At 40.1% G+C, this 27,163-nt stretch overlaps 1 protein-coding gene across 3 annotated transcripts in view; it reads right to left on the bottom strand.

Moving 5' to 3' along the window:
- Positions 1-27,163, bottom strand: part of SLC10A7 (solute carrier family 10 member 7) — a 355,475-nt gene that overhangs the window by 101,707 nt on the left and 226,605 nt on the right. For all 3 annotated transcript variants that reach the window (XM_049905447.1, XM_049905445.1, XM_049905446.1), the window contains exon 7: positions 6,801-6,884. In XM_049905447.1, the coding sequence (XP_049761404.1) occupies positions 6,801-6,884 (84 nt within the window). The remainder of the gene's footprint in view (positions 1-6,800; positions 6,885-27,163) is intronic.

The following is a 27,163-nucleotide window of genomic DNA, read 5'->3' as shown; positions in this document are numbered from 1 at the left end:
AAAATGTCAAAAAGCTAATCAGGTAGATGAACAGGAATATGATGACTCCCTCCAGAGGGAACCACGCAAAGGTATGGACTCTGGAGACAGAGTGTATCTGAGTTCGAATCCCGAATGCACTGCTTTCTATATAGTCTTGAGCAAATTCCTTAACTTCCTTGTGCCTCATCTGGAAAAGGGCATAAGAGTAGTTGTGGATTAAGTAATTAATCTTACTTTAAATGCTTTAGAACCAGGGCTTTACATGGTGAATGATCACTATTCTTCCCTCCAGGTCTCGGAGTAAGGTTATTTCTATCACAACACTGTTTACACAATACCGTGTACCAGTATATTCATTGCATAATACAGTAGCTGCTTTTCTCCAGAAATAATTCAGGTAAGGCAATGATAACAGCTCATATCTAATATAATTTTATAGGTAGCAAAAGTACACTAGCATTAATAACACTAACTGTAGCTTTAGTTGAAGCCTATTTAATATGAAAGGCCAATCTCAAACTGAAATAAATCACTAATGGAAAGACTAGAGAATGCGTGAATGATAATGTGCAGATATACCTTTTTATTATTAATCTACAGAAAAAAAGTGAGTTTTAGTGTGCTGCTCTGAAAAATGTTCAAGATGAGAAAAAACAGGGAAAGGTAGTAGAAATTTAATTTCATTAACATTTATTCATAAATCACTTAAATATAGTTCATTAAGTAAATACTTGTCACAAGCACTTAGATGCATTGAAACGGTTGTCAGAAAAGGAGAGGAAATACTAGAACGGTACACATTTTCTTCCTAGAATCGACAGAAGAAACAATCTCCCAACAATCTATGGAAAGGCTAATTTCACAGAGCCATAGCACACGAGCTGTAAGATATAAAAACCCTTGTTCTATAAATGAGGAAAGTAAGCCTAGAAGTCGTGTATATAGCCAGGCAGTGGCGAAGACCAAGTTAGACCTCACATCACATCAGAATCAGTGAAAACAGGTTTCAACCAAAATGAGGTAGTGTATGGGGAAAACACAGAAAAATAAAATTCACTCTCAGAAATATAAAGTTTTATCATCACTAAAAGATTAAGGAACTATATTCAGCTCACACTTCCTAGTTTTTATCTCTCTTTAATGCCCATTGTTTGCTTAACAGATTATGATAAAATCTCAGCTTAAAAGATGTACATAAAAATCTGTGGAAATATTTATTTTCATAATTTGGCACCTCTAGTTACAATTAAGAAACTGTGAGAAACTAGGCTACTTTGCTTGGTATCTATTTTTCTCTGAAAAAGCACATATGAACACTTCTAACGAAACCCTCAAAGGTCACATCACACAGTTTAGGTAAGTCAATAGATGAACTAGACACACAAAGTCTCTTTTCTTATGGACTTCACATTCTAGTTTGGGAGATACATAATAAGCTCAAATAATAAACAAACCAGAAGCAGACGATGATACGTAGATGAGTAGAGTTTAAACTGGATTGATATATTAATGACCAAGTGGGTGCTAGGTGACCACTGTGGGGAGGGGGTTCTATGTGAAGTCTAGCTTGGTCTTTGCCCCTGCCTGACCTGAATGACAAGAGGGGCTAGGCATGTAAAGATCAGGAGGGAGGGTGTGCAAAGATTCTAAGGCAGGGACAAGACTGCACTATTTGAAAACAGAAGCCAAGTCAGAAAGGCCAAATACCATTGTATTTGGGAGAGTGTCAGAGAAGGGATGACCGGAAAATGGATTTGAAAAGAGGAGAGGGTGTGAAATAATCCTTTTGGAAAGTTCAAAAAGAAACATCGTAAGGAAGTAGAATAGGATCTGAGAGGTGTTAAAGACACATTTTAAATGTGGGGTCATGAATTTAAAAGGAGATGAGAATAATTGTGTGTGTCACTCTAGCAAAACTCAGGGGTTCCAGAAGAAGCATTATCGGGACTTCGTGAAGTAGAGGGTCAGCATGATGGTTAATGCTATGTGTCAACTTGGCTAGGCCTTGATTTTCAGTATTATGTAATTATCCTCCATTTTGTGATCTGATCTAATTGTCCTCCATTTTGTGCTCTCTTATATGGCGCAATGGTTAAGAGCTGGGCTGCTAACCAAAAGGTCAGCAGTTCGAATCCACCAGCTGCTCCTTGGAAACCCTTTGGGGCAGTTCTACTGTGTCCTGTAGGGTTGCTATGAGTTGGAACCGACTTGGTGGCACATAACAACAACAATAAGTAACATAACGTAATCACCTCAATGATGTGATCAGCCTATCAGTTATAAGGGGAGTTTCCTCAGGGTGTGGCCTGCACTCAATATATATATATGGACATTCTGGAAAAACTTGCTTGCTTGCTCTGGATCTTATATCTGGCTCATCTTCATCTGACCTCCGGTTCTTGGGACTTGAGCCAGTGGCCTGTTGTATTTCCTGCTGATCTGGGGGTCCATCAACCTCTGCAGCCTGTGAGCCAGTGGTCTGCTGTCTTACCTGCTGATCTTGGGATTCGTCAGCCTCCGCAGCCTAAGAGCCAGCAGTCTGCCTTCTGACCTGGTGATCTTGGGTTTGTCAGCCCCTGCAGCTACGTGAGTGAGAAGTCTCCAGCCTGATGCTTGACCCATGGACTTGGGACTTGCCAACCTCTACAACCGCATAAGCCATTTCCTTGAGATAATTTTTTCTCTCTCTCTCTCTCTGTATACGCTTCACCGGTTTTGCTTTTCTAGAGAACCCAGCCTAAGACAGTCAGCGAAAATGAGGGAAACCCTCTATGATATGGATTGGCACGACAGCTATAACAATGAGCTCGAATATACCAAAGATTGTGAGGATGGTACAGGACTGGGCAATGTTTTGTTCTATTATATGAGGTCACCATGAGTCAGAGCTGACTCAATGGCAACTAAAAACAACAACAAAGTAAGAAAAATGGAGAGAGAGGGATGTAAAGAAGTTAAGAGTTTTGCCAAGGAGTAAGGCTAATGATGGACCATGGAATTTGAGCTGCTCAGTTGCATGCATGGGGTAGGCAGAGTTGAGTCTAACCAGGGTTGAGTCTTTCTGAGAAAATACAATAAAGGGAAAAAAGAAGGAGTTGAGAGTATTTGCACAAGAATAACTTTAATGATCAACTATGGAATCTAGGCTGGGTAAGTCAGGAGGATTGGTGACTGATAGAAAGTAGTATGCTCAACCGGTGCAGGGTCTTGGTGAGACTGAAGAATTACTGAAGTGGATGTAGAGGTTTACTGCAGTAAGTAAGTTTAGAAGGCGAGGAAACGGTGGCTAAGAAATGAGATGCCTGAGGTTAATCATCAAAATCAAACAGACCTGTAGCCAGCCCTATGGCATCTTTTTGCACATTAGAAAAGCCCCCTACCCCTTCCTTCCCATTACCATTGAGTCGATTCCAATTCCTAGTGACCCTATAGAATGGAGTAGAACTGCCCCACAGGGTTTACAAGGCTGTTAATCTTTTTGTAAGCAGACTGCCACATCTTTCTCCAGCTGAGTGGCTGGTGGGTTTGAACTGCACGACAATTCATTACTCTCTCTAATTACATAAATTATATAACTTTATACAGAGGAAAAAAAACACAAAACTATTGAATAACTTAGACGCAGATCTTTTTTTGTCCAAGTTTTGAGCCAAGCAACACTCCCTCGCTTATTCATTCAACAAATATTTATTAGGTCTATGGTCTGGGTATATAATGGTGTAACAATGGCACCAACTGTAAAAATGGCACGGTGGAAGCATCTGACCTCTTTGTCTAACTTCACTAGGGGGTGGAGGTCAGACATATCTTCTCTCTCCAGTCTTTTTTACCAATTCTGACACCAACCATCCCTCCCAAGACACTCTTTACTTCTCTGCTCGGTTTGATAATTCATTGCGATGGCTACATAGAGCTCACAGACAATACTCACAATTATGGGGTTTATTAGGAAAGTAACAGGTTGTAATTCAGGATCAGGAAAGACTTGGGATATAGCTCTTTGGTCAGAACAGCTTCTCAGCTGTGCTTACAGGTAGGCCTCTTGGCCCTCAGCCCCTTGGTCCCTCAGCCCCTGCCCTGCTTGGGGAAACGTTACGAAGCTCTCTAGCTCCTCTAGTAAGTGCCTGGGGACACCCCACTCCGTCAGTAAGCCTCAAAACCAAGGCACTCAGCTCCCTCTCTTGATTAGTGGGTTGGCAAGCCTAGCTCTCCCAAGTACCCAGAGGCATCCCACTCTACCAGTAAGCCTCCTGCCTGAAGGCACTCAGCTCTCACTCCATGGATCAGCACACCCACTGTAGCTGCCTTGCTTTGTGGGCTGGGAAGCCCACTGTGCTGTCTTGCACTGGTGTCCTGGTTCTGCTGCCACCACTTCTCTACAACCTCTCCTCATTGTCTCCTGGTCTGCTGCTGTGTTTTTCTGCAGCCACTTCTCATCATCTTGCACTGTCTCCAGTATTACAGCTCTCTCTCCCTCTGTCTCCTGGGTCTAGAAGGTTCTCAGCACAGGGACCCTAGGTCTAGAGGATGAGCTCCACTCTCAGCTCTTCTTCTTGGTGATAGTGATGTCCCCTCTTAAAACGATGGCTCATTTTAAGCCCAGTGGGATGGCAGAACTGACCAATTCCCTTGTTACAATTCCATACACCTTATTTGCATGGTCCCACCCCCATTCACCTTATTTGCATTATTAGCAAGCTATCCAATCCTCCTGGTGGGCCACAAGCACCTTATTTGCATAGCCCCATTCAATCATTTGGTGGAAGTGACAAGACCATGGTGAGAAAGGCCATATAAATGTGATCCATCACACTGCAAATGATAAATAAAACCAATATGGCTCCTGTGCTCATGAAGCTTAGTCTAACAGTAGAGACAAATAACTAGCAAGCAAATAAAAGGTAAGTATATGACAATGGCCAAGAAGAAATAAAATAAACTGCTGCAATAAAGAATAACAAGGAGAAAAAAAAGAAGTAATAGCAAATGGAACATATTTCAGATAGCTGGTTCAATGAAAGTATTAATTAATTAAAAAGAGTCAGATAAGCAATGAGTTGGGGGTGGCAGAGCAGGCAGAAAGACACTCTAAACAGACAGAATAAGCAGGAAAGAGCTTGAGGAATTAGAACAAACCAGAGAGGCTAGAGTGCAGGAAATTAGGCAAAGAGGTTAGAGAGGCAGGCAGGGGATATAACATTTGTTCAGAACCCTTGTTATGAGCTCAACACTACAAGAGATATATTTGTTTCAAGAATTATTCTATTTTAATTAAATGATATTCTGTGTCTCCAAGTCCTCCCTTCTCTCCTAAGCTTAGTCCCTTTTCTAAGAATAAAAATAAATAAAAAAAAAAAGCATGTTTTTTTTTTTTTGTAGTGGATGCTACAGCACACCACCCAGGCCTGTCTTTTCAGGAGTGAGGTGTTCATTTTTCCAGCTGCAGGGAGTGTCCAGTGCAGAGAGTCACAGCTCCCATTCTCAGCTGAGTTCCTCTTTGGGAATTGTCCTCAGTCTGGGAGTTGACTCACCCAAGGTCACACCCTGGGTATTAGAGGAAGGCAGCCAGAATCTAATAACTGGTCTGTCAGTGCAGGAGTATAAAGGCCAGACCCTCTTGCCTTAAGGCTGGGCAACTCTGAGGGGTCATCCCAGCTCCAGAGTTTCCCACAGGATTGGCCAAGGGCTTTGCTGGGACTGCACTGCAGTTCAACTCCTCCTCTGGCCCAGTTCTACTTTCTTCACTCCCTCAAAGCTGTTGATCCCCAGGGTAGTCCCCAGTAAGCTTACTGCACGGGAAACCTTTGTCTCAGAGTCTGTTTCCTGGAGATCCCAACTTAAGACAGTAGGTACATATAACGTATCTACACATATCTCATTTTGTATAGTCAACATTTCAAAGAATTACTTCCTGTTTTGTATTTGCAGGGAATTTGATGATGATGATGCTGACGATGACGGAAGCTATAGAGAACTTACCCGCGTCAGGTTCTATGCCAAAAATTTTATATACATCTGAGTTTCATATAATTCTCCCAAGAATCCTTTAAAGTAAGTACTATTATCATACTATTTAATAAATTCTGAACTGGAGCTATGAAGATTAAATGACTTGACCAATGCCACACACTGAGTAAGAAAGCTGAGTGTAGGATCTTGTGGTTAAACCAAGTGGTCTTAACCGTCCTAATACACTGTTTCCCTAAGACTCAGTAATTTTAGTAGTACATTAAATTCTGTACTCTGTTAGTGTGATTACCTATGATTAAAAAACCAAAACAAAAGCTTGTGTTTTAAATTTGTGTGCTTATAATTAAATTATGTTTGTTATTAGCTTCTTATAAGTTAAAGTAGAAGAATTTTTTCTATTAGCCTAATTGAATAAGGATAAGAACAGAAATAATACATTTTCTAAGATCTAATTCTAAGAGATAAAAGGATTAAATGCTTATTTTATCAAGTACATGATCACAAATATGGTAACTACTGTTGGAGGAAGCTACGAAGAAGTAAGCCAAAGACAGACGCTTTGGCCCCAAGAATGGCCAGAAACACTGAGATTTTATTGGAAGTCATGTAGTAAGGTAATAATTTGCTAGATGTTTTTAAGCTAGCTACATAGCTACAAAGAAGGGATAATAAATAAAAATCAATATTTTGTGCTGAGGTCATATTAACTAAAAAATACTGAGAATATTTTGATTGCTGAAGCCTTTTGTTTTCAGTCTTAATTGTCTCTTCCCTCTGAATATCCATTCTTTCAATTGCCCTGACATTACATAAGAATTCACAAAGCTGATGTACAAAGAAGATCTTACCTGACCAATAATGAGAGGAACCACAACAGTCATAAAAAGCTGAGAAAAAATAGATGTAAAAGGCACAGTGGAGGATGAGCCAAGCTGTAAAACAAGAAAATAAGAGAAGTTAGAATTATTTTGAATCAGTTATCAAACATTTCTGTTAATTAAATAATGCAACAAATGAATTCTCTTATATGATACAAAAACATGGTAGTTATATACAAAAAGCAAATGAAGTTACTTTCAATTTACTAAATTTAACACAAAATAGACTATTTCAATACGCAATTTTTTAATTTAAAATTTAAGAAAATTTGTTTAGATCAAAGTTTACAGTGCATACTAGTTTCTCATTCAAAAATTTATATTCAAATTCCTTTGTGACATTGGTTACAACCCCTGCAATGTGTCAGCACTCTTCCCCTTTCCCTTTATACCCTGGGTTCCCCATGCCCATTCATCCAGTTTTCCTGTCCATTACTGCCTTCTTGTCTTTGCTATTGGGCAGGTGTTGCCCATTTGGCCTCGTATACTTGATTGAACTAAGAAGCACGTTCCTCACATGTGTTATTGTTTGTTTTATAGGCCTATCTACTTGTTGGATGAAAGGTGGGCTTTAATATGTAATTTTTATTGGGACACTAAAATTGAAAAAAAAAAAAACATTGCTTTGCAATTAATTGACTTATTATTAAACATATTTCTGAATAGTAAAGTCATTCTATGTTCATGCTATCTACAACCATATTTGTGTGATTTTCTTTCACCTGTCTGCAAGTACCTAAAACAAACAAGCACGTCTCATTATTCTTTTAATAATATAATATTCGTATTTATCCAATAAAATGGTTTCCAACTTTCCCACTTCTTGGAAACAAAGGTAATAAATCTCATATCCTTTAAAATTTATTCTTAGACAAGTTCTAGCAAATGTGAATTCTGAACCATAACTTATTTTTCAATTTAAAATTTCAATATAACTTTCCTAAATTCCTATGTCTTTAACACTTGTTTTAGTTATCTAGTGCTACCCACTGCTGTCCAGTCTATTCCAACTCATAGCGATCGTGCTACTATAGCATAAATACCACAAGTGTTTGGATTTAACAAAGAGAAATTTATTCTCTCACAGTCTGGGAGGTTAACCTGTTGCTGTTGGGTTGATTCTGACCCATAGCAACCCTAGAGGACAGAGCAGAACTGCCCCTAGAGTTTCCAAGGAGTGGGTGGTGGATTTGAACTGCCGACCTTTTGGTTAGCAGCCATATCATTTAATCACTGCACCGCTAGGGCTAGGAGGCTAGAAATCTGAATTTAAGGTGCCAGCTCCAGGGGAAGGCTTTCCCTCTCTGTCGGCTCTGGGTGAAGGTCCTTGTCATCAATCTTCCCCTGGTCGAGGAGCTTCTCAGTGCAGCGACCTCAGGTCCAAAGGACATGCTACGCTCCTGGCTCATTTTTTGGTGGTATGAGGCCCCCATGTCTCTCTGCTTGCTTCTCTCTTTTATATCTCAAAGAGATTGGCTTAAAACACAATCTAATCTTATAGATTGAGTCCTGCCTCATTAACATAGCTGCCGCTAATCTCCTCTCACTAACATCACAGAGACAGGTTTTACAACACATAGGAAAATTACAAAATGGTGGACAATCACACAATACTGGGAATCATGGCCTTGTCAAATTGATACACATATTTTTGGAAGTCACAATCCAATCCATAACAACAATGTTCATAATTCCTATTTTTTCTTTTTCCGTATGTTTTGAACCTTTCTTCACTGATTGCAATCTCAGCTTCACAAAGATTCTACTTCCAGTGCACAAGTCAGTGTTTATTTTTGTACAGTGCCCCACATGCATATTAGCTTCACCCATCAAAAATTGCTAAGTCTTCCTATCAACTTTCTAATGCTTTTCAAAATCTCCTTCTGTTTTCAAACGTTCCTGGACAAATGGTCTGTTGCACAGATTTCTGTCTCTTTCAGGAGTCCCTTTTGCAATCAGGTCCTCTCAAGCCATCAATAATCATCTCCTTGGCCCCTAGAACTCACTTTTCTATCTTTCCTCTGCACCCCAAACTTATATTTTCCAGATTTTACCTAAGTTTGGCTAAACTCGGAGATGTCTTCTGGAAAACAATGTTTATCCATGACACTGAGGTGGTAATGACTGATGGCACAGAATGTTGAGTAAAACAAATCAAATATTTAGGTAAATTAATAACTCAGGATGAAATGCTATGGGATCAGTGTTTTCACAGATTTCTGCATGATTTGGTGCACCAATTTTTTTTCTACACTCTGGTGTATTTCATAGAATTCTGCCCCTCACCCTCACCCCCAATCTACATGCCCTAAAATTGCCAAGAATGTATGTCTTGCCCAACATTGGTCCTGCATGTATTTAATACTAGCTTCAACACTCACCACTAGCTGTCATTTTAGCCCATAAAAATTGTAGCCTCTAGCCTTTTCCTTCACAACCAATATAAACTAAAGAAATGAAAAGAGTCAGGAAGAAAACGTGAAACTTGTGCAGAACAGACAGGATTCCTGGTGTGTTAAATGTTACACGGCTGCTATATGTTTCTTTTTATGTGAAACCAAAAATTAAAAAAAAGCTAATAATTGCACCCTATTTTATAGTACCTATGTCCTTGCTCAAGGTGCTTTAGAAATATATTTTCTCCATAAATATGAACCCTAAAGATGTTCCTTGGGGCAAGATTGAAATTTTAAAAAAAGTATATTTACAGAGAGACTAAGTCACTGGAGCAACAGGAAATGAAACTTTAAAGTTTTTTTTTTTTTTTAATTTTTATTGTGCTTTAAGTGAAAGTTTACAAATCAAGTCAGTCTCTCATACAAAAATTTATATACACTTTGCTATATATTCCTACTTGTTCTCCCCCTAATGAGAGAGCATACTCCTTCCCTCCACTTTCTATTTTCATGTCTATTCGGCCAGCTTCTGATCGCCTCTGCCCTCTCATCTCCCCTCCAGATAGGAGCTGCCCACATAGTCTCAGGTGTCTACTTGATTCAAGAAGCTTACTCCTTACCCATCTCATTTTCTATCCCATAGTCCAGTCCAATCCTTGTCTAAAGAGTTGGCTTTGGGAATGGTTCCTGTCTTGGGCTAACAGAAGGCCTGCGACCATGACCTCTGGGGTCCTTCTAGTCTCAGTCAGACCGTTAAGTCTGGTCTTTTTATGAGAATTTGAGGTCTACATCCCATTGCTCTCCTGCTGCCCCAGAGGTTCTCTGTTGTGTTCCCTGTCAGGGTGGTCATTGGTTATAGCCAGGCACCATCTAGTTCTTCTGGTCTCAGGCTGATGTTGTCTCTTTTATGTGGCCCTTTCTGTCTCCTAGGCTCATAATTACCTTGTTCTTTGTTGTTCTTCATTCTCCTTTGCTCCAGGTGGGTTGAGACCCATTGATGCATCTTAGATCGTCGCTTGTTAGTGTTTAAAACCCGAGACACCACTCACTAAAGTGGGATGCTGAATGTTTTCTTCCATAAGGTTTTTAATGTTGAGAGAGAGAGCTGGATCCAGGGTTATAATCCTCAAGTCAAAGGTGACAGTTCCTGCTTGGAATCTCATGCATGATCTCACACACTCCTGGTCCTCTTTCTGTCCCAACTTAATGTGTTTTATGTTTTTAATGGATAACCATCTAATACTACACTACCTCTGTAAGCTGGTGCTTAGCTCTTAACTGACACAGAAAACATATTTGCAGATTAATAAATGTGTACAGAGTGAATAAACAAAATAATTTGTAAACATGAGATGCTAAAAGAAATTGATATTCTTGTGTTTTCTAATGTAATATATCTCAAAATCTCTTATTATTATATGGTATTATGAAATCACCTGGTATTATTTTTTTCACTGCTAATTTATGACTAGTAGCCTATTTCTAATGTACACCTAGGAATGAAGGACATCTTGTCACAAACAGACCCGTGTGGAGCAAGGACTTACATGAGTGTATGTGAGACAGAGTGAGACAGAAAGGAAGAGAGAGGGGGATAGGGAGAAGGAAGAGGAGAGAGAGAGAGGAAGAGAGACAGCACAGAGCAGAGCATGTGCTGTGTGTGTTCTCTGTCTTCAGTTCTCCACTGCCATATCTTAACTCCTCAATGCTGCTTTGGAAGGCTAAGATCTAAAATGGGTAGAATCCTAGCACTGGAAGGGACTTGTAGTCCCATCCTCTGTTTTTAAAGATGTGAAGCTGAGGTCCAGAGAGAAGTGACTTGTAATTAACACTTCTAATACCTGCATCAGACCCATCAGCTGCTTCACTGGAGAAAGATGTGGCAGTCTGCTTCCATAAAGATTTATAGCCTTGGAAGCCCTGTGGGGCAGCTCTGCTCTGTCCTATAAGGCCGCTATGACTGGGAATCAACTCAATGGCAATGGGAATACCTGCATTATGATGAGAAATTGACTGTGTTTCTTAAACATTTTCAAACAACTTTTAAGCCAAATCTTCTCTGTGATATTAGTCCTCTGACATTTGGGAAGGTCTGTTTACTTAAACATAAAGTATTGGCAGAACAGTAAACCGAGACATCAAATGGAGAGAAATTAAAACCTGATTTCATTTATTAAGTTAATTTTGGGATTTATTTTTAATCCTAAACACAAATTGAAAGAGCCTATGAGCCCATTCGATGATAAGTGACATAAAAACAAACATTTAAACATTGGCTTTTAAGAATATCATGTATTTTAATTTGTCTTGTGAAAAAAAAGTCCATCATATAACAGACCGTTTGCATGTTCAATGTTTGGAAGCCCCAGGTTCCTAGCAGAGTGGTGAAACAGGGGTTACAGGGAAAGGGGGAGGCTGGTCACCATATCCAAGGTTCCTTTGTCCCCTAAAATGCCTCTTATCCCTGTTCCATTGGATTAGGAACACAGGTTAGAGCAGCCCTCCTCTGAGGCTTCGTCAGATCAGACACCAGAGCAAGCTACCAGGGATGTAATTAACTCGGTACAAGAGGCTAGACGAGGTAGGGCAGGGGAGCTTGGGAGGAAGCCCCTTATGATGGCTCTTTTAGAAATCACTCTGAGAGGAAGGAAACTCAGTAGTGGAGTCTAACTTGGCATAAGTTCTTTCTTTTAAATTTGCCACAGTCCTGTTGCTGTGGTCAAGGTGAAGACACAGAGGTGCCCTTGGGGACGTTTCTGACCCTGTGAAGCATACCCTGGCATCCAGAAGAAAGAAGAGGAGCACCTGGCAGAGGGCAGTGTATGAGAGCCTGACTAGAAAAGTACCAGACCCAATCATTTTGTATGCAGCACTGATTTTCACAAAAGCAGAATATGCTGCCTGGGATATTTGGTTCTTCACATTTTAATAAAGAAAGACCACTGTGTTTGTAAGAAGCATCAATAATTTGCACATTTGGGTAAAGTTGCAAGTTCAGGATAAGCATGTAATCGAGCAAGTGCTGTAGTCTTTGTTGAGCTACTCTGGCAGGTTTAGAGGTAAAATGTCATACTGCCAACCCATGCTTTAAGATATAACCATTATAACCATTGCCATTGAGTTGATTCTGATTCATAGTGACCCTACAGGACAGAGTAGAACTGCCTGTAGGATTTCCAGGGAACAGCTGGTGGATTCAAACTGCTGATCTTTTGGTTAGCAGCCAAGTTCTTAACCACTGCACCACCAGGGCTCGCTTTAAGATATAGAATATTAAAAAGAAAAAAAACCTGGTCATTGACTTACTTCTTGCAGGAATACAGTGGTTTAAACCAGAAAACTCACAATTAAGTTTGTATGTTTCAATATCTTATGCTAAGAAGAAAAGATTCAGTGAAAATCAAATATGTGGGGATTTTGGACCTTTGTGTTCAATCATTCAAATTGTAATTAAGTGCCTCCTGGAAGCCAAGGACATATTCTAGGCAGGGGGATATAACAGCGAGCAAAACACAAAACCCACCTCTTTCTAGGAGCTACTTTCAGAAAGTTGTGATCTGTGTGATCTGGACGCATAACTGAGAAATTCCTAGTTTTTCCCTAAGACTCAGTTTAAGCATCACTTTTTGTGCTCCTTTCTGGACGTATAACTGAGAAATTCCTAGTTTTTCCCTAAGACTCAGTTTAACCATCACTTTTTTAGGATTTTTTTCCAAACTCTCCACCCAAATGCAGAACTGGCAGCCTGCCTTCCGTGGACCACTGCTTTCTGTGAGTATTTTCATTCTAATTTTTTTTTTTTCTCAGAACACTTGGTTTTTTTTTTTCTCAGAACACTTGGTTGTTCTTGTTCACAAGTCCACCTCTCTCAGTAGAGTGTACACTCCTTAAGGTCGGGGACTCTGTCTTATTCATGTTTATATTCCAGGGCCCCGCCGACTAACTTAAATAGTACATTCAGGGCGGTGGTTCTCAAAATTGAGCACATCAGAAACACTTGGAGGGCCTGCTAAAACATAGATTGCTTAGCCCCACCCCCAGAGTTTCTGGTTCAGTAAGCCTGGGGAGGTGGAGCAATAATTTACATTTCAAGCAAGGTCCCAGGTCATGCTGATGAGTTTATACTTTGAGAACCACTGAGCTAGTACATAGTAGATGTTTAACCAAAGTATGTTCTGTTAATGAATGGAAGCCGTGGTGGCACAGTGGTTAAGAGTTGGGTTGCTAACCAAAGAGACAGCAGATCGAATCCATCAGCCGCTCCTTGGAAACTCTATGGGGCAGTTCCACTCTGTCCTATAGGGTTGCTATGAGTCAGAATCAACTGGATGGCAACGGGTTTGATATTAATGAATGAACGTAATACAAAGGTAGAAAAAGAGGCTTGATTAATGTCTTCTTTTCTTTCTATCCTTCCAACTTTAGGTAACTTACGAAGTTCTACCTAATTCACAGACCAAAGACAGGATCAGTGCCTAGCCTCGCCCCCAACTGTCTCTTATAATTACAATAACAGCAACCTGATTGTGAATTTTCTATTGCCAGACACTACTTTAAATGCCCAATGTGTGTTGAATAATTTAATCCTCACAGCAACCCCTTCAGGTAGGTATTATCATTCATATGAGGCCAACAGTGGTACCCAAGCCCATAAACCCATTGCAATGGAGGTGATTCTGACTCATAGTGACTCTATAGGACAGAGTAGAACTGCCCTATAGAGTTTTCAAGGAGCGTCTGGTGGATCTGAGCTGCTGACCTTTTGGTAAGCAGCCGAACTCTTAACCACTATGCTACCAGGTTTCCAACGGTGGCACAGAACCTGTTAACAACTTGTCCAAGGTCACCATAAAACAGAGCCAGAATCTGAACCCAGGAAGGGAAGCTCCAAAGCCCTCACACTTAATTCCTATGCTCTACTGCATATTATAGAAAGTACCAAACAAAAACCAAACCAAACTCATTGCCGTCGAGTCGATTCTGATCCATAGCAACCCTAGAGGACAGAGCAGAGCTGCTCCACAGGGTTACTAAGGAGTGGCTGGTGGATTTGAACTGCTGACCTTTTTTGGTTAGAAGTTGTACCCTTTAACCACTGTGCCACCAGAGCTCCATAGAAGGTACAGAGAGGTGAAAATGGGAAAGGTACCAGGAGTAGAAGCCAAAGCTGGACTCCCATTTTCTTGTCTATTGGAGAGAAAGACAGGGGCTGTGTATGTGGAGGGCAGGGAAGGTGGTTACATGGGGATGGAGAACTGAAGGCAGGCAGGAGCATGAAGAGGGAAGAAAAGTAAGAGAAAAATGGAAAACAAAACGAAACAACCTAGTAAGGCTCAGCCTTTCTCAACTGGGATTTTTCACTTGAGCCACAGGAACACAGAAAATTATTGGAGTGATTATTTTCTCAAGTTTACCCCCAAAACTAAAGAAAAGAAACCCATTGCCATTGAGTCGATTCTAACTCATAACAAGTCTACAGCAAAGGGTGGAACTACCCCATAGGGTTTCTCAGGCTGTAAATCTTTTTTTTTCTTTTTTCCCATATTTTTTTATTGTGCTTTAGATGAAGGTTTACAGAACAAACTAGTTTCTCATTAAACAGTTGGTACACATATTGTTTTATGACACTGGTTAGCAATCCCACAATGCGTCAACACTCTCCCTTTTCGACCTTGGGTTCTCCATGCTAGCTTTCCTGTGCCCTCCTGCCTTCTAGTCCTTGCCCCAGGCCTGGTGTGCCCCCTTTGTCTCGTTTTGTTTTATTGGTCTGTCCAATCTTTTGCTGAAGGGTGAACCTCAGGAGTGACTTCATTATTAAGATGAAAGGGTGTCTGGGGGCCATACTCTCAGGGTTTCTCTAGTCTCTGTCAGGCCAGCAAGTCTGGTCTTCGTTTTGAGTTAGAATTTTTCCTGTATTTTTCTCCAGTTCTGTCTGGGATCCTCTACTGTGATCCCTGTTAGAGCAGTCAGTAGTGGTAGCTGGGTACCATCTAGTTGTACTGGACTGAGTCTGGCGGAGGCCGTGGTAGATGTGGTCCATTAGTCCTTTGGACTAATCTTTCCCTTGTATCTTTAGTTTTCTTCATTCTTCCTTGTTTCCAAAGGAGCGAGATCAGTGGAGTGTCCTAGATGGCTGCTCACAGGCTTTTAAGACCCCAGATGCTACTCATCAAAGTAGAATATAGAACATAAGGCTGTAAATCTTTATGGAAGCAGACTGCCACATCTTTCTCCTTTGGAGCAGCTGGTGGGTTTGAACCATTGACCTTTTGGTTAGCAGCCAAGTGCTCTAACCACTGCACCAGCAGTGCTCCTTCAATTTCCTAAGGATGATACATAACTAGTACCATTGTAGACGCATGAGAGAAGTTAATCCAATACAATGGATGCCGCAGGACATTAGGGCTTTAATTCTCTAACCTGGCATAGAAAGGCTGAGTGGAAGCAAGACAGGCTGATATCAACCCCTTCAATTTAGAAACTATTTCATTTGGAAAGAATCGAGGGTCCAGTCAGTAAAATATTATGAGGTCAAACTAACCCGACTCGAAATGACAAATAGTAACAGTTCTTCTTGTTGAAGGGACGTTGACTGTCTGTAAAATCATAGTTATCAACGTAGAGTCAGAAAACAGATGGTGCATTTTAAATCACTCTGTAAGTGAGATGACCTGTAAATTGTCATTAATGCACCAGGTCTTCACTTGCTCTGCTGTGTAATCAGCCTTTTATCTCCTACCAGGGAAATCCATTAGCCACACGCGTCTCCACTATTTGTGTCTCTTCTTTGCTATTAAAACATTATTGTATTAAATAATTCACCCTTGATGATTGGTCTTAGCTTTCATTAGTACCACATTCAGGGAAAAGTAAGAATAGATACTTATGGATTATACTGTGGAATGATGACTGTTAAATATCTTTTGCTAGAAAATCAGGAAACAGTCACTTCAGACATAGAGCGAATTGTTCCCTTTCTGCCCATTTTCTACTCTGCCCCCATGGAGTCCAGCCTTGGGAAAGAGAATGGGGAGAAGGGACTTGCTTACTCATTAGTACTTTTACCCCCACACAGACACATTCATAGATACCTGTCTCTTTGCTTTCACATAGACAAGCAGAGGGAAAGCAGTGGGACCAAAGAAGGGAGTCTCCTCAGGGCCTAATCCCTAAAGCATTTCCTGTTTTCCCTCTTTCCCCATAAACTACATACAGCTCAGCCTTTCTTTCATTCCCTGCTGTCCCTTCTCTCAAAGATATACATGCAACTAAATTGATTACTTACATGTAATCGACCATGTAAATGTATTCCAGACGACAGGCTCAATGTAAAACTACGATTTTTACCAAAATTAGGAATATGGCTGTTAAACAGCTGCATGTATCAAATGAAAACTGAGTTAATGTGGGGAAAGGGCAAAGATGATCCCTTTTGTATCTAAATGCCTGATAATTTTCCTTCTCTGAAAAAAAATAAAAGAACAAAATACCTTTTAGAAGAAATTTTCTAGATTAAAAAACTGTGCAGAACATGTTTTTACTTTTCTTTTTGTTTATATGCTAATTTAAAATGTTAAGATAAAAAGATCACCTTTCAGTTACTTTGATTGAAATTTAATGTGTACGATCCTCGGTTGCCTTGTTACAGAAACGGCTCAGTGAAATGTACCAAAATGAACTATAAATTGACTTATCATAACTCCAAGAAGATACTTGTGGGGAGATAGGCTTCCAGGACACACAAGGCTGAGGGTGAGATACTTAGAAGCAACTAGGAACAAACTTTGCTCCCCATTCCCTGCCCAAAGGATGCTGAGTTTGGTTCAGAAACCAAAGAGCCTGCTGTTGCTAAGTACCCCCGAAAGCAGAAGCAAAGCTTTCAGTTCCTCCCGAAGAGTGCTCTAAGCTTGGGTACCAACAGACCAGGGTGTAGCAAGGAGACAGCACCTTTCTGGACTCTGGAGGGGCCCTGCCTGCTCAGAGGGCGCCACCAATAGCTCCTGGGCACAAGGCGGAGAAACCGGCTCAGTGTGAAACAGCTGGGGCAATTGAATAAGTAATTTCTCTTTAAGTGCTTTATGTTTTATTATCATTTTATATATCTCACACATGTAGGACCATCAATTATGTAATCACCAATGGGAAAATAGTTTCAAAAACACTAAGACTAGTATAGAGGACAATGACTGTATATCTTATTTTTGTTTATGTTGATAGGATCAAAAGTTGAAAAATTTTCTATCACAACCAGCCAAATTACTAGGGAAACTGTCTTAATTATCTAGTGCTGCTATAACAGAAATACCTCAAGTGGATGGCTTTAACAAGGAGAACACTTTCTCACAATTTAGGGGGCTAGAAATCTGAATTCAGAGCACATGCTCTGGGGGAAGGCTTTCTTTCTCTGTCAGCTCTGAGGGAAGGTACTTGTCTATTCAGCTTCTGCCTTCTGGTTCCTTAGAGAGCTTCATGTGGCTTGGCATCTGTCTTATTCTCATCTCTGCTTGCTTGTTTAATCTCTTTTATATCTCAAAAGAAATTGACTTAAGACACACCCTACACTAATCCTGTCTCATTAACATAAAAGGATAATCCATTTCCAAATGAGATTATAATTATAGGTATAGAGACCAGGATTTACAACACATATTTTTTGGTGGGACACAATTCAATCCATAACATTCTACCCTTTGGCCCCCCAAAATTCATGTCCTTTCCACATGCAAAACACATCCACCCTATCACATCATCCAAGAAGTCTTAAATCAACTCCAAGTCCAAAATCTCATCTTCTGAATCATCTAAATCAAACATGGGTGAGACTTTAGATGTATTCTATCCTGGGGCAAAATTCCTCTTCATCTGTACACCTGTGAAATCTAGACTACAAGTTATCTCCTTCTAAAATGCAATGGTAGAAAAGGCACAAAGTAGACATTTCCATTACAAACGGGAGAGATTGGAGGGAAAGAAGGGATAACAGGCACCAAGCAAGTCCAAAACCCAGCAGGACAATTTACATTAGCTCTCAAGGCTGGAAGATAATCTTTTGTTCTTTGGGACAATTTGGGCAACGGCCCTGCCTTCCAGACTCTGGGTATTGGCTATGCCCTCTGGATTCCAGGTAGAGGCCCCTAGGTCCTGGGCTTCACCTTCGCCTTCCAGGCTCATTGGGACAGCAACTCTGCTCCCTCAGCTTTGGACAGCCTCGTTCTTCTAGTCCATCTGAGTCACAACCCTACCTCCTCAGCCTGGCAAGCCTGTTCTTCTGCCTCTTGGGCATGGCAGGCATGACCCCTCAGCTTGGGGCAGAGGCCCCATTCCCCTGGCACTTGTGAATGGAAGCTCCACACTCTAAAACCTAGTTGGTAAAAATCTGTCTCTTTGAAACCTAGAAGGCTGTGACCCCATCCTTTGAAACCCAACAGGCCACGAATCCACCCTTTGGTGGGACTGTAAAATGGTACAACCACTATGGAAAACAGTATGGTGCTTCCTAAAAAATCTAGAAATAGAAATATTTGTGATCCAGTAATCCTACTTTTAGGTATGTCCTAGAGAAGAGCATATGCACACCTATGTTCATAGCAGCATTATTCACAATAGCAAAAAGATGGAAACAATCTAAGTGCCCATCAATGGATGAATGGTAAACAAATTTTGGTATCTACATACAATGGTATATGACACAATTGTAAAGAATAATGAGGAGTCTGTGAAACATAACATGGATGCATCTGGAGGACTATGCTGAGTGAAATAAGTCAATCACAAAAGGACAAATACTGTATGGTCCCACTATTATAAAAAATCAAGAATAGATATGCACACGGAAAGCAATGTTCTTTGATGGTTACCAGGTATAGAAAGGGGAGGGAAGGGGAATCACTTTTTAGATAAGATACTTGTTATTTTCGGTGGTGGAAAATGCAATACCAAATATGGGTGAAATCTGCACAAGATGACCAAGGTAACTGAAGACACTAAGAAGTACACAAGAAGAAGAGGCAATTTTGGGAAATGATATAACATACACAATTTTGCAATAACAGTAATAACACCAAAGAATATATGTGTGGTTACATAGGTAGATATATATGCATATATGTACACAGGAAAGCATATATATGCAACTACATGCATGTATAGGTATATCTGTAGGCATATGTATATACAGATTTGTGTGTGCTCCATATATATCCATACATATAATAAAGCACATGGGGGCATAGTTACAGATACTTCCTGGACATATCCAAATAACTCATGGGACTGGTTTACTGGGTTAAGAGGTTTAGGACCATAGTCTCATGAGACAACTTAGTCAACTGGCATAACATAGTTCATAAAGATAATGTTCTACACCCTGGTTTGGTGAGTAGCAGCATCTGGTGCCTTGAAAGTTTGCAAGGGGCCACCTAAGATACAACTATTAGTCTCTACTCATTTAGAGCAAAAGAGAATGAAGGAAGCCAAAGACTCAAAGAAATTAGTCCACACCACGTCTTCTAGCCTGAGACCAGAAGAACTAGATGGTACTCGGCTACCACTACTGACCATTCAGGTGAGGACACAATAGAAGGTCTTAGATAGAATGGAAGAAACAGGTAGAATGAAATTCAAATGTCTAAAAAAGGCCAGATCCAGTGGACCCATAAAAGACTAGAGGAAACACCAAGATTACCACCCGAAAATACCCTTTAAACTTGATGGTGAAGCTATTCCCAAAGGTCACCTTTCAGCCAAATAATAGATTGGCTTATAAAACAAACAATATCACTTGTGAGTAATATGTTCCCTTAAACAATCAACTATATGAGACCAAATGGTCAACATTTGATCCAAAAGCAAAGATGAGAAGGCTAGCAGGAGAAGGGAAGCTAGATCAATGAAAACGGAAGAAACAGAATGGAAATAATAAGAATGCTGACACATTGTGAGCATTGTAACCAATGTCAGGGAGCAATCTGTATAAAAATTGTTAAATAGGAACCTAATTTACTATGTAAACTTACACTTATTGTTAATTTTCTATTAAGAAAAAAAAAGGTATACACTATTCTGAAAATTCAAGCCTATTGGATTTAAGAACTGCTGAAATGGAACCCAAACAGAAGAGACAGATCAATGGAACATATAGTTAATCTGGAAAGAGCCAGTGTGTATGTATGTATGTGTTTGTATGTCTGTGCATTATGCATATGTACATATGTGTCCAATCATCCCAATGCCTACTTGATGAGGGGCCAGATTTTTAAGAATTCAAGTCATAAGAAATCAATTGATACAGCAATGCTAGCAGTGCTTCCTCTTACTCGTTGTTGTTGTTGTTAGGTGCCATGGAGTCAGTTCCAACTCACAGCGACCCTATCTACAACAGAAGGAAACACTGCCCGGTCCTGCATCATCCTCACAGTGGTTGCTGTGTTTGAGCCCACTGTTGTAGCCACTGTGTCAATCCATCTCCTTGAGGGTCTTCCTCTTTTTCTCTGTCCCTCTACTTCACCAAGTATGATATCCTTCTCCAAGGTCTGGTCCCTCCTGATAACATGTCCAAAGTATGTGATACAAAGTTTTGCCATCTTAACTTTTAAGGAGCATTCTGGCTGTACTTCTTCCAACACAGATTTGTTTGTTCTTCTGGCACTCCATGGTATATTCAATATTCTTTACCAACACCATAGTTCAAAGTCATCAAATCTTCTTCAGTCTTCCTTACTCATTAAGAACCACTCACTTAGGGTGGTTATATGATGTTGAATGGGTAAGTATGTACATAAACATTTGTCAAGTATCCTAAGGTATAGATGTGACCATCCCCCACATATGAAGATGGTCCAAACATGTCCCTAATTTATAAATTCTGAGAACATAAGTCTTAGCAGTAGGCAAAGATTGGATCCTATGTGTTTCAAGAGATCTTAACATACAATTAACTTTCAATGCTGGGATAATGTTGTTCTAATGGCACAGTGTCAACGTCTTACTGACCTTTCACTGCCAAGCATCAGTTTATATAAATAAATTGGTGGGCTATAGAATTAGGGAGTTTGAGACCATGACAATACCATTCAACATCTGGTTTCCTTAAATGTAATTACAGTGAATTAGACTAAGTCATTTCTATGGTGTGAACACAGTTATCCCTGACCTTCTTTCTCTTAACTTTCAGAGGGGTGAGAGAGAAGAGGTTTAGACATTGCTTCCTTTTATCCCTTTTTTTATAGTAAGTGAGATGTAGTGAGGAAGAAGGTGTAAAGTTGCTATTAAGGAGACTGCTGGGAGCAGAAGTCCACAGAAGCAGGGGCTTCAAACTGCCAAATGGACTGTCCTTGACTGTCACCAGCATTTAAAACCTGACTGCCTAACTTCACTGACTACGTGCTTACTCAGCACTTCGGTCTCTTCCTTTTAACTACTATAGCATGCTACTTTTTAAGCTCTAAATTTTTTTCCTTGGGTCTTCTCTATTATTTGCTGCTGAGTAAAGACCATAATAATGGCTGTTAAACATAGTGCTACTGATAAACGACATCAAGGGAAAGGAAAGATATATAAGTTTTGAAGCGATGTTTGACTAACAGATTCAGAACCATGCATATGAAAAAGTTCAAACTAAACAGTAGATCCCCTGAGAAACATCAGATATTTCCATCTACCTTCTCATTCTCCTTCGATTAAAAGTTTTCTTTAAGGACAAAAATTAATTCATGGGTTAAAAAAACAAAAACAAAAACTAGTCCTATTTAATTAGTGTTTTCCATTTTAGTAATCTCTTCTGAAGAACTATGAATCTTATACGACTTAGAATTTCTAACTTGAATTTTAATTATACGTGTACGTATCTTATTTATTTTTTTTAGAAACCGTGGTGGCATAGTGGTTAAGTGCTACGGCTGCTAACCAAAAGTTCAAATCTGCAGGCACTCCTTGGGAACTCTACCGGGCAGTTCTACTCTGTCCTATAGGGTCGCTATGAGTCGGAATTGACTCGACGGCACTGGGTTTTGGGTATCTTATTTTTGCTATTAAACTATAAGCTTTTTGAGGGAAGGATCAACATAAAATTGATCATTATAATATTCACAGTGCACAGCAGGATAAAAGAACAGATATTTTGTTTAATCTTACTGAAAAAAATTGTCACTTTTTTCTGATTTTTTTTTATTTTTATTGTGCTTTAAGTGAAAGTTTATAAACCAAGTCAGTCTATCATACAAAAATTTATACACACCTTGTTATATACTCCTAACTGCTCTCCCTCTAATGAGACAGCACACTCCTTCCCTCCACTCTCTATTTTCGTGTCCATTCAGCTAGCTTCTGACCCCCTCTGCCCTCTCATCTCTTCTCCAGACAGGAGCTACCCACAGTCTCATGTGTCTACTTGATCCAAGGAAGCTCATTCTTTACCAGTATCATTTTCTATCCCATTGTCCAGTCCAATCCCTGTCTGAAGAGCTGGCTTTAGGAATGGTTCCTGTCTTGGGTTAACAGAAGGTCTGGGGACCATGACATCTGGGGTCCTTCTAGTCTCAGTTGGACCATTAAGTCTGATCTTTTTACAAGGATTTGGGGACTGCATCCCACTGCTCTCCTGCTCCGTAGGGGTTCTCTGTTGTGTTCCCTGTCAGGGCAGTCATCGGTTGTAGCCGGGACCATCTACTTCTTCTGGTCTCAGGCTGAGGTAGTCTGTGGTTTATGTGGCCCTTTCTGTCTCCTGGCCTCATAATTACCTTGTTTCTTTGGTGTTCTTCATTCTCCTTTGCTCCAGGTGGGTTGAGACCAATCGATGCATCTTAGATGACAGCTTGCTAGTGTTTAAGATCCCAGATGGGATCAGAGAACCCCTGAGGGAGCAGTAGAGCAGTGGGGTGCAGACCCCAAATTCTCATAAGACCAGACTTAATGGTCTGACTGAGACTGGAAGGACCCCAGTGGTCATGGCCCCCAGACCTTCTGTTGCCCCAGGACAGAAACCATTCCCGAAGCTAACTCTTTAGACATGGATTGGACTAGACAATCGGTTGGAGAGGGATGCTGGTGAGGAGTGAGCTTCTTGGATCAGGTGGACACCTGAGACTAGGTTGGCATCTCCCGCCTGGAGGGGAGATGAGAGGGTGGAGGGGGTTAGAAGCTGGCAAAAAGGACACGAAAAGAGAGAGTAGAGGGAGAGAGCAGGCTGTCTCATTAGGGGGAGAGTAACTGGGAGTGTGTAGGAAGGTGTAGATGGGTTTTTGTGTGAGAGACTGACTTGATTTGTAAACTTTCACTTAAAGCACAATAAAAATTATATATAAAAAAAAAAGACCCCAGACGTCACTCTCCAAAGTGGGATGCAGAATGTTTTCTTAATAGATTTTATTATGCCAATTGGCTTGGATGTTCCCTGAAACCATGGTCCCCAAATCCCCACCCCTGCTATGCTGGCCTTTGAAGCATTCAGTTTTTTCAGGAAACTTCTTTGCTTTTGGTTTAGTCCAGTTGTGCTGACATCTCCTGTATTGTGTGTTGTCTTTCCCTTCACCTAAAATAGTTCTTATCTACTATCTAATTAGTGAAAACCCCTCTCTCTCCCTCCCCCCCTTGCTCTTGTAACCATCGAAGAATATTTTCTTCTCTGTTCAAACTACTTTTTGAGTTCTTATAATAGTGGTCTCATACAGTATTTGTCCTTTTGCAACTAACTAATTTCACCCAGCATAATACCTTCCAGATCCCTCCATGTTATGAAATGTTTCATGGATTCATCATTGTTCTTTATCGATGCGTAGTATTCCATTGTGTGAATATACCATAATTTATTTATCCATTGATGGGCACCTTGGTTACTTCCATCTTTTTGCTATTGTAAACAATGCTGCAATGAACATGGGTGTGCATATATCTGTTCGTGTAAAGGCTCTTACTTCTCTGGGATATATTCCAAGGAGTGGGATTGCTGGATCGTATGGTAGTTTTACAACTAGCTTTTTGAGGAAGCACCAAATTGATTTCCAAAGTGGTTGTACCATTTGACATTCCCACCAGCAGTGTAGAAGTGTTCCAGTCTCTCTACAACCTCTCCAATGTTTGTTATTTTGTGTTTTTTGGATTAATGCCAGCCTTATTGGGGTGAGATGGAATCTCATTGTAGTTTTGATTTGCATTTCTCTAATGGCTAATGATTGTGAGCATTTCCTCATGTATCTGTCAGCTACTTGAATGTCTTCTTTAGTGAAGTGTCTGTTCATATCCTTTGCCCATTTTTTAACTGGGTTGTCTTTTTGTAGTTGAGTTATTGCAGTATCATGTAGATTTTAGAGATTAGATGCTGATCAGAAATGTCGTAGCTAAAAACTTTTTCCCAGTCTGTAGGTAATCTTTTTACTTTTTTGGTGAAGTCTTTGGATGAGTATAGGTGTTTGATTTTTAGGAGCTCCCAGTTATCTAGTTTCTCTTCTGCAGCGTTAGTAATGTTTTGTATTCAAGTATTTTTCACGGCAAAGAAAAGATTTTATTAGGTTGAAATCTCAGCTTTCTAAAATTTATTTATAATCCTCATCATTCTAATTATTCATGCCTCATCCACCTTTCTATTCCCTCCCTTCTAGAAGGGATCCCTCTCTCCAACAAATATTTATTGAATACTTGGCATAATGAATAAGACATGCATGGTTCCTGGCCCAGTAGAATTTAAAATCTGGTGGACACCTACCACTTCTAATATAAGGAAAATTAATGTGGAATTCCAAGTAATTAATGTATAAGTGCCATTTGTAAAGCTGGACCAGGCCTTATTTAATCCTCATGGATAAAAAATTAATGTACTGATGCATACCTTCTATTTCCATGCTGGAAATAGTTATCAAGATAACTGTGGTAAGAGAAATTAGATAACTGGGAGCTCCTAAAAATTAAACATTTATGCTCATCAAAAGACTTTACCAAAAGAGTAAAAAGACCAACCTACAGACTTGGAAAAAATTTTTGGTTATGACATATCTGATCTCGGTGGGTCTAATCTCTAAAATCTATACGATACTGCAAAGCCTCAACAAAAGAAAGAAAAATAACCTATTTAAAAAACAGGCAAAGGATTTGAACAGGTACTTCACTAAAGAAGACATTCAGGCTGTTAACAGATACATGAGGAAATGCTCGCAACCACTAGCCATCAGAGAAATGCAAATCAAAACTACAGTGAGATACTATCTCAACCCGGCAAGGTTAGTACTAATCTAAAAAACACAAAATAACAAATACTGGAGAGGTTGTGGAGAGACCAGAACACTTATACACTGCTGGTGGGAATGTAAAATGGTACAACCACTTTGGAAATCGATTTGGCGCTTCCTTAAAAAGCTAGAAACAGAAGTACCATACAATGCAGCAACCCCACTCCTTGGAATATATCCTAGAGAAATAAGAGCCTTCACACAAATAGAAACATGCACACCCATGTTCACTGCAGCACTGTTCAGAATAGTAAAAAGATGGAAACAACCTAGGTGCCCATCAACAGATGATGGATAAACAAATTATGTTGTATTCACACAATGGAATACTATGCATTGATAAAGAACAATGATGAATCCTTGAAACATCTCACAACACGGATGAATCTGGAAGGCACTATGCTGAATGAAATTAGTCAGTCACAAAAGAACAAATATTGTATGAGACCACTATTATAAGAACTCAAGAAAAGGTTTAAACATAGAAGAAAACATTCTTCGATGGTTACGAGGATGGGGAGGGAGGGAGAGGGGAATTCACTAACTAGATAAAAAAAAAAAGAATTATCTTAGATGAAGCGAAGGACCACACACAGTACAGGGGAAGTCAGCACAACTGGACTAACCAAAAGCTAAGAAGTTTCCTGAATACAGCCAAACACTTTTAGGGACAGAGTAGCAGGGGCGGGGGTCTGGAGACCATAGTTTCGGAGGACATCTAGGTCAACTGGCGTAACAAAGTTTATTAATAAAATGTTCTGCATTCCGCTTTGGTGAGTAGCATCTGGGGTCTTAAAAGCTTGCGAGTGGTCATCTAAGATGCATCAATTGGTTCCAACCCATCTGGAGCAAAGAATGAAGAATACCAAAGACATAAGGAAATTATTAGCTCAAGAGACAAAAGGGCCACATAAACCAGAGACTCCATCAGCTTGAGACCAGAAGACCTAGATGATGCCTGGTTACCACCAATGACTGCACTGACAGGGAACACAACAGAAAGTCCCTGATGGAGCAGGATAAAAGTGGGGTACAGAACTTAATGGGTTGATTGAGACTAGAGGAACCCCAGAAGACATGGCCGCTGGGTTCTCTATTAACCCAGAACTAAAACCATTCCCAATGCCAACTCTTCAGACAAAGATTAGGCTGGACTGTAAAACATAAAATGATACTGGTGTAGGGTGTGCTTCTTAGTTCAAGTAGATACAAGAGGCTAAATGGGCAGCTCCGGTCCCGAGGCCAGATGAGAAGGTAGAAAGGGATAGGAGCTGGTTGACTGAACATGGGGAAATCTGGGGTGGAAAGGGGGAGTTTGCTGTCACATTAAAGGGATTGCAACTAGGGTCACATAACAATATGTGTATAAATTTTTTGTATGAGAAATTAACTTGAACTGTAATGTTTCATCTAAAGCACAATAAAAACAAAACAAAACAAAAAACTGTGGTAATATACATAAAAGCGCTTTGGATCTTAGGAGAAAAAGGTGATATTTCAGGAAAAAAATCACCATTGTCCCTGTGAGCCATGGTAAACACTGGATACACTTACCCACAAGATTATAAGATTATAGATTACATAGATTATATATTAGATCTTAAAGTTTTAAATTTTAAGACTCAGCCCATCATTAAGGTGTGAATTGGCAGACTCTTGCTTCATTTCAGGTGAGTCCTCTGCAGAACCTTGATGTCCTTCCTGGGATTAATGTCTATTT

This window comes from Elephas maximus, chromosome 13 (genome assembly GCF_024166365.1).
Source record: "Elephas maximus indicus isolate mEleMax1 chromosome 13, mEleMax1 primary haplotype, whole genome shotgun sequence".
Classification (NCBI taxonomy): domain Eukaryota; kingdom Metazoa; phylum Chordata; class Mammalia; order Proboscidea; family Elephantidae; genus Elephas; species Elephas maximus.
This window is presented reverse-complemented; position numbering and strand designations above follow the sequence as displayed.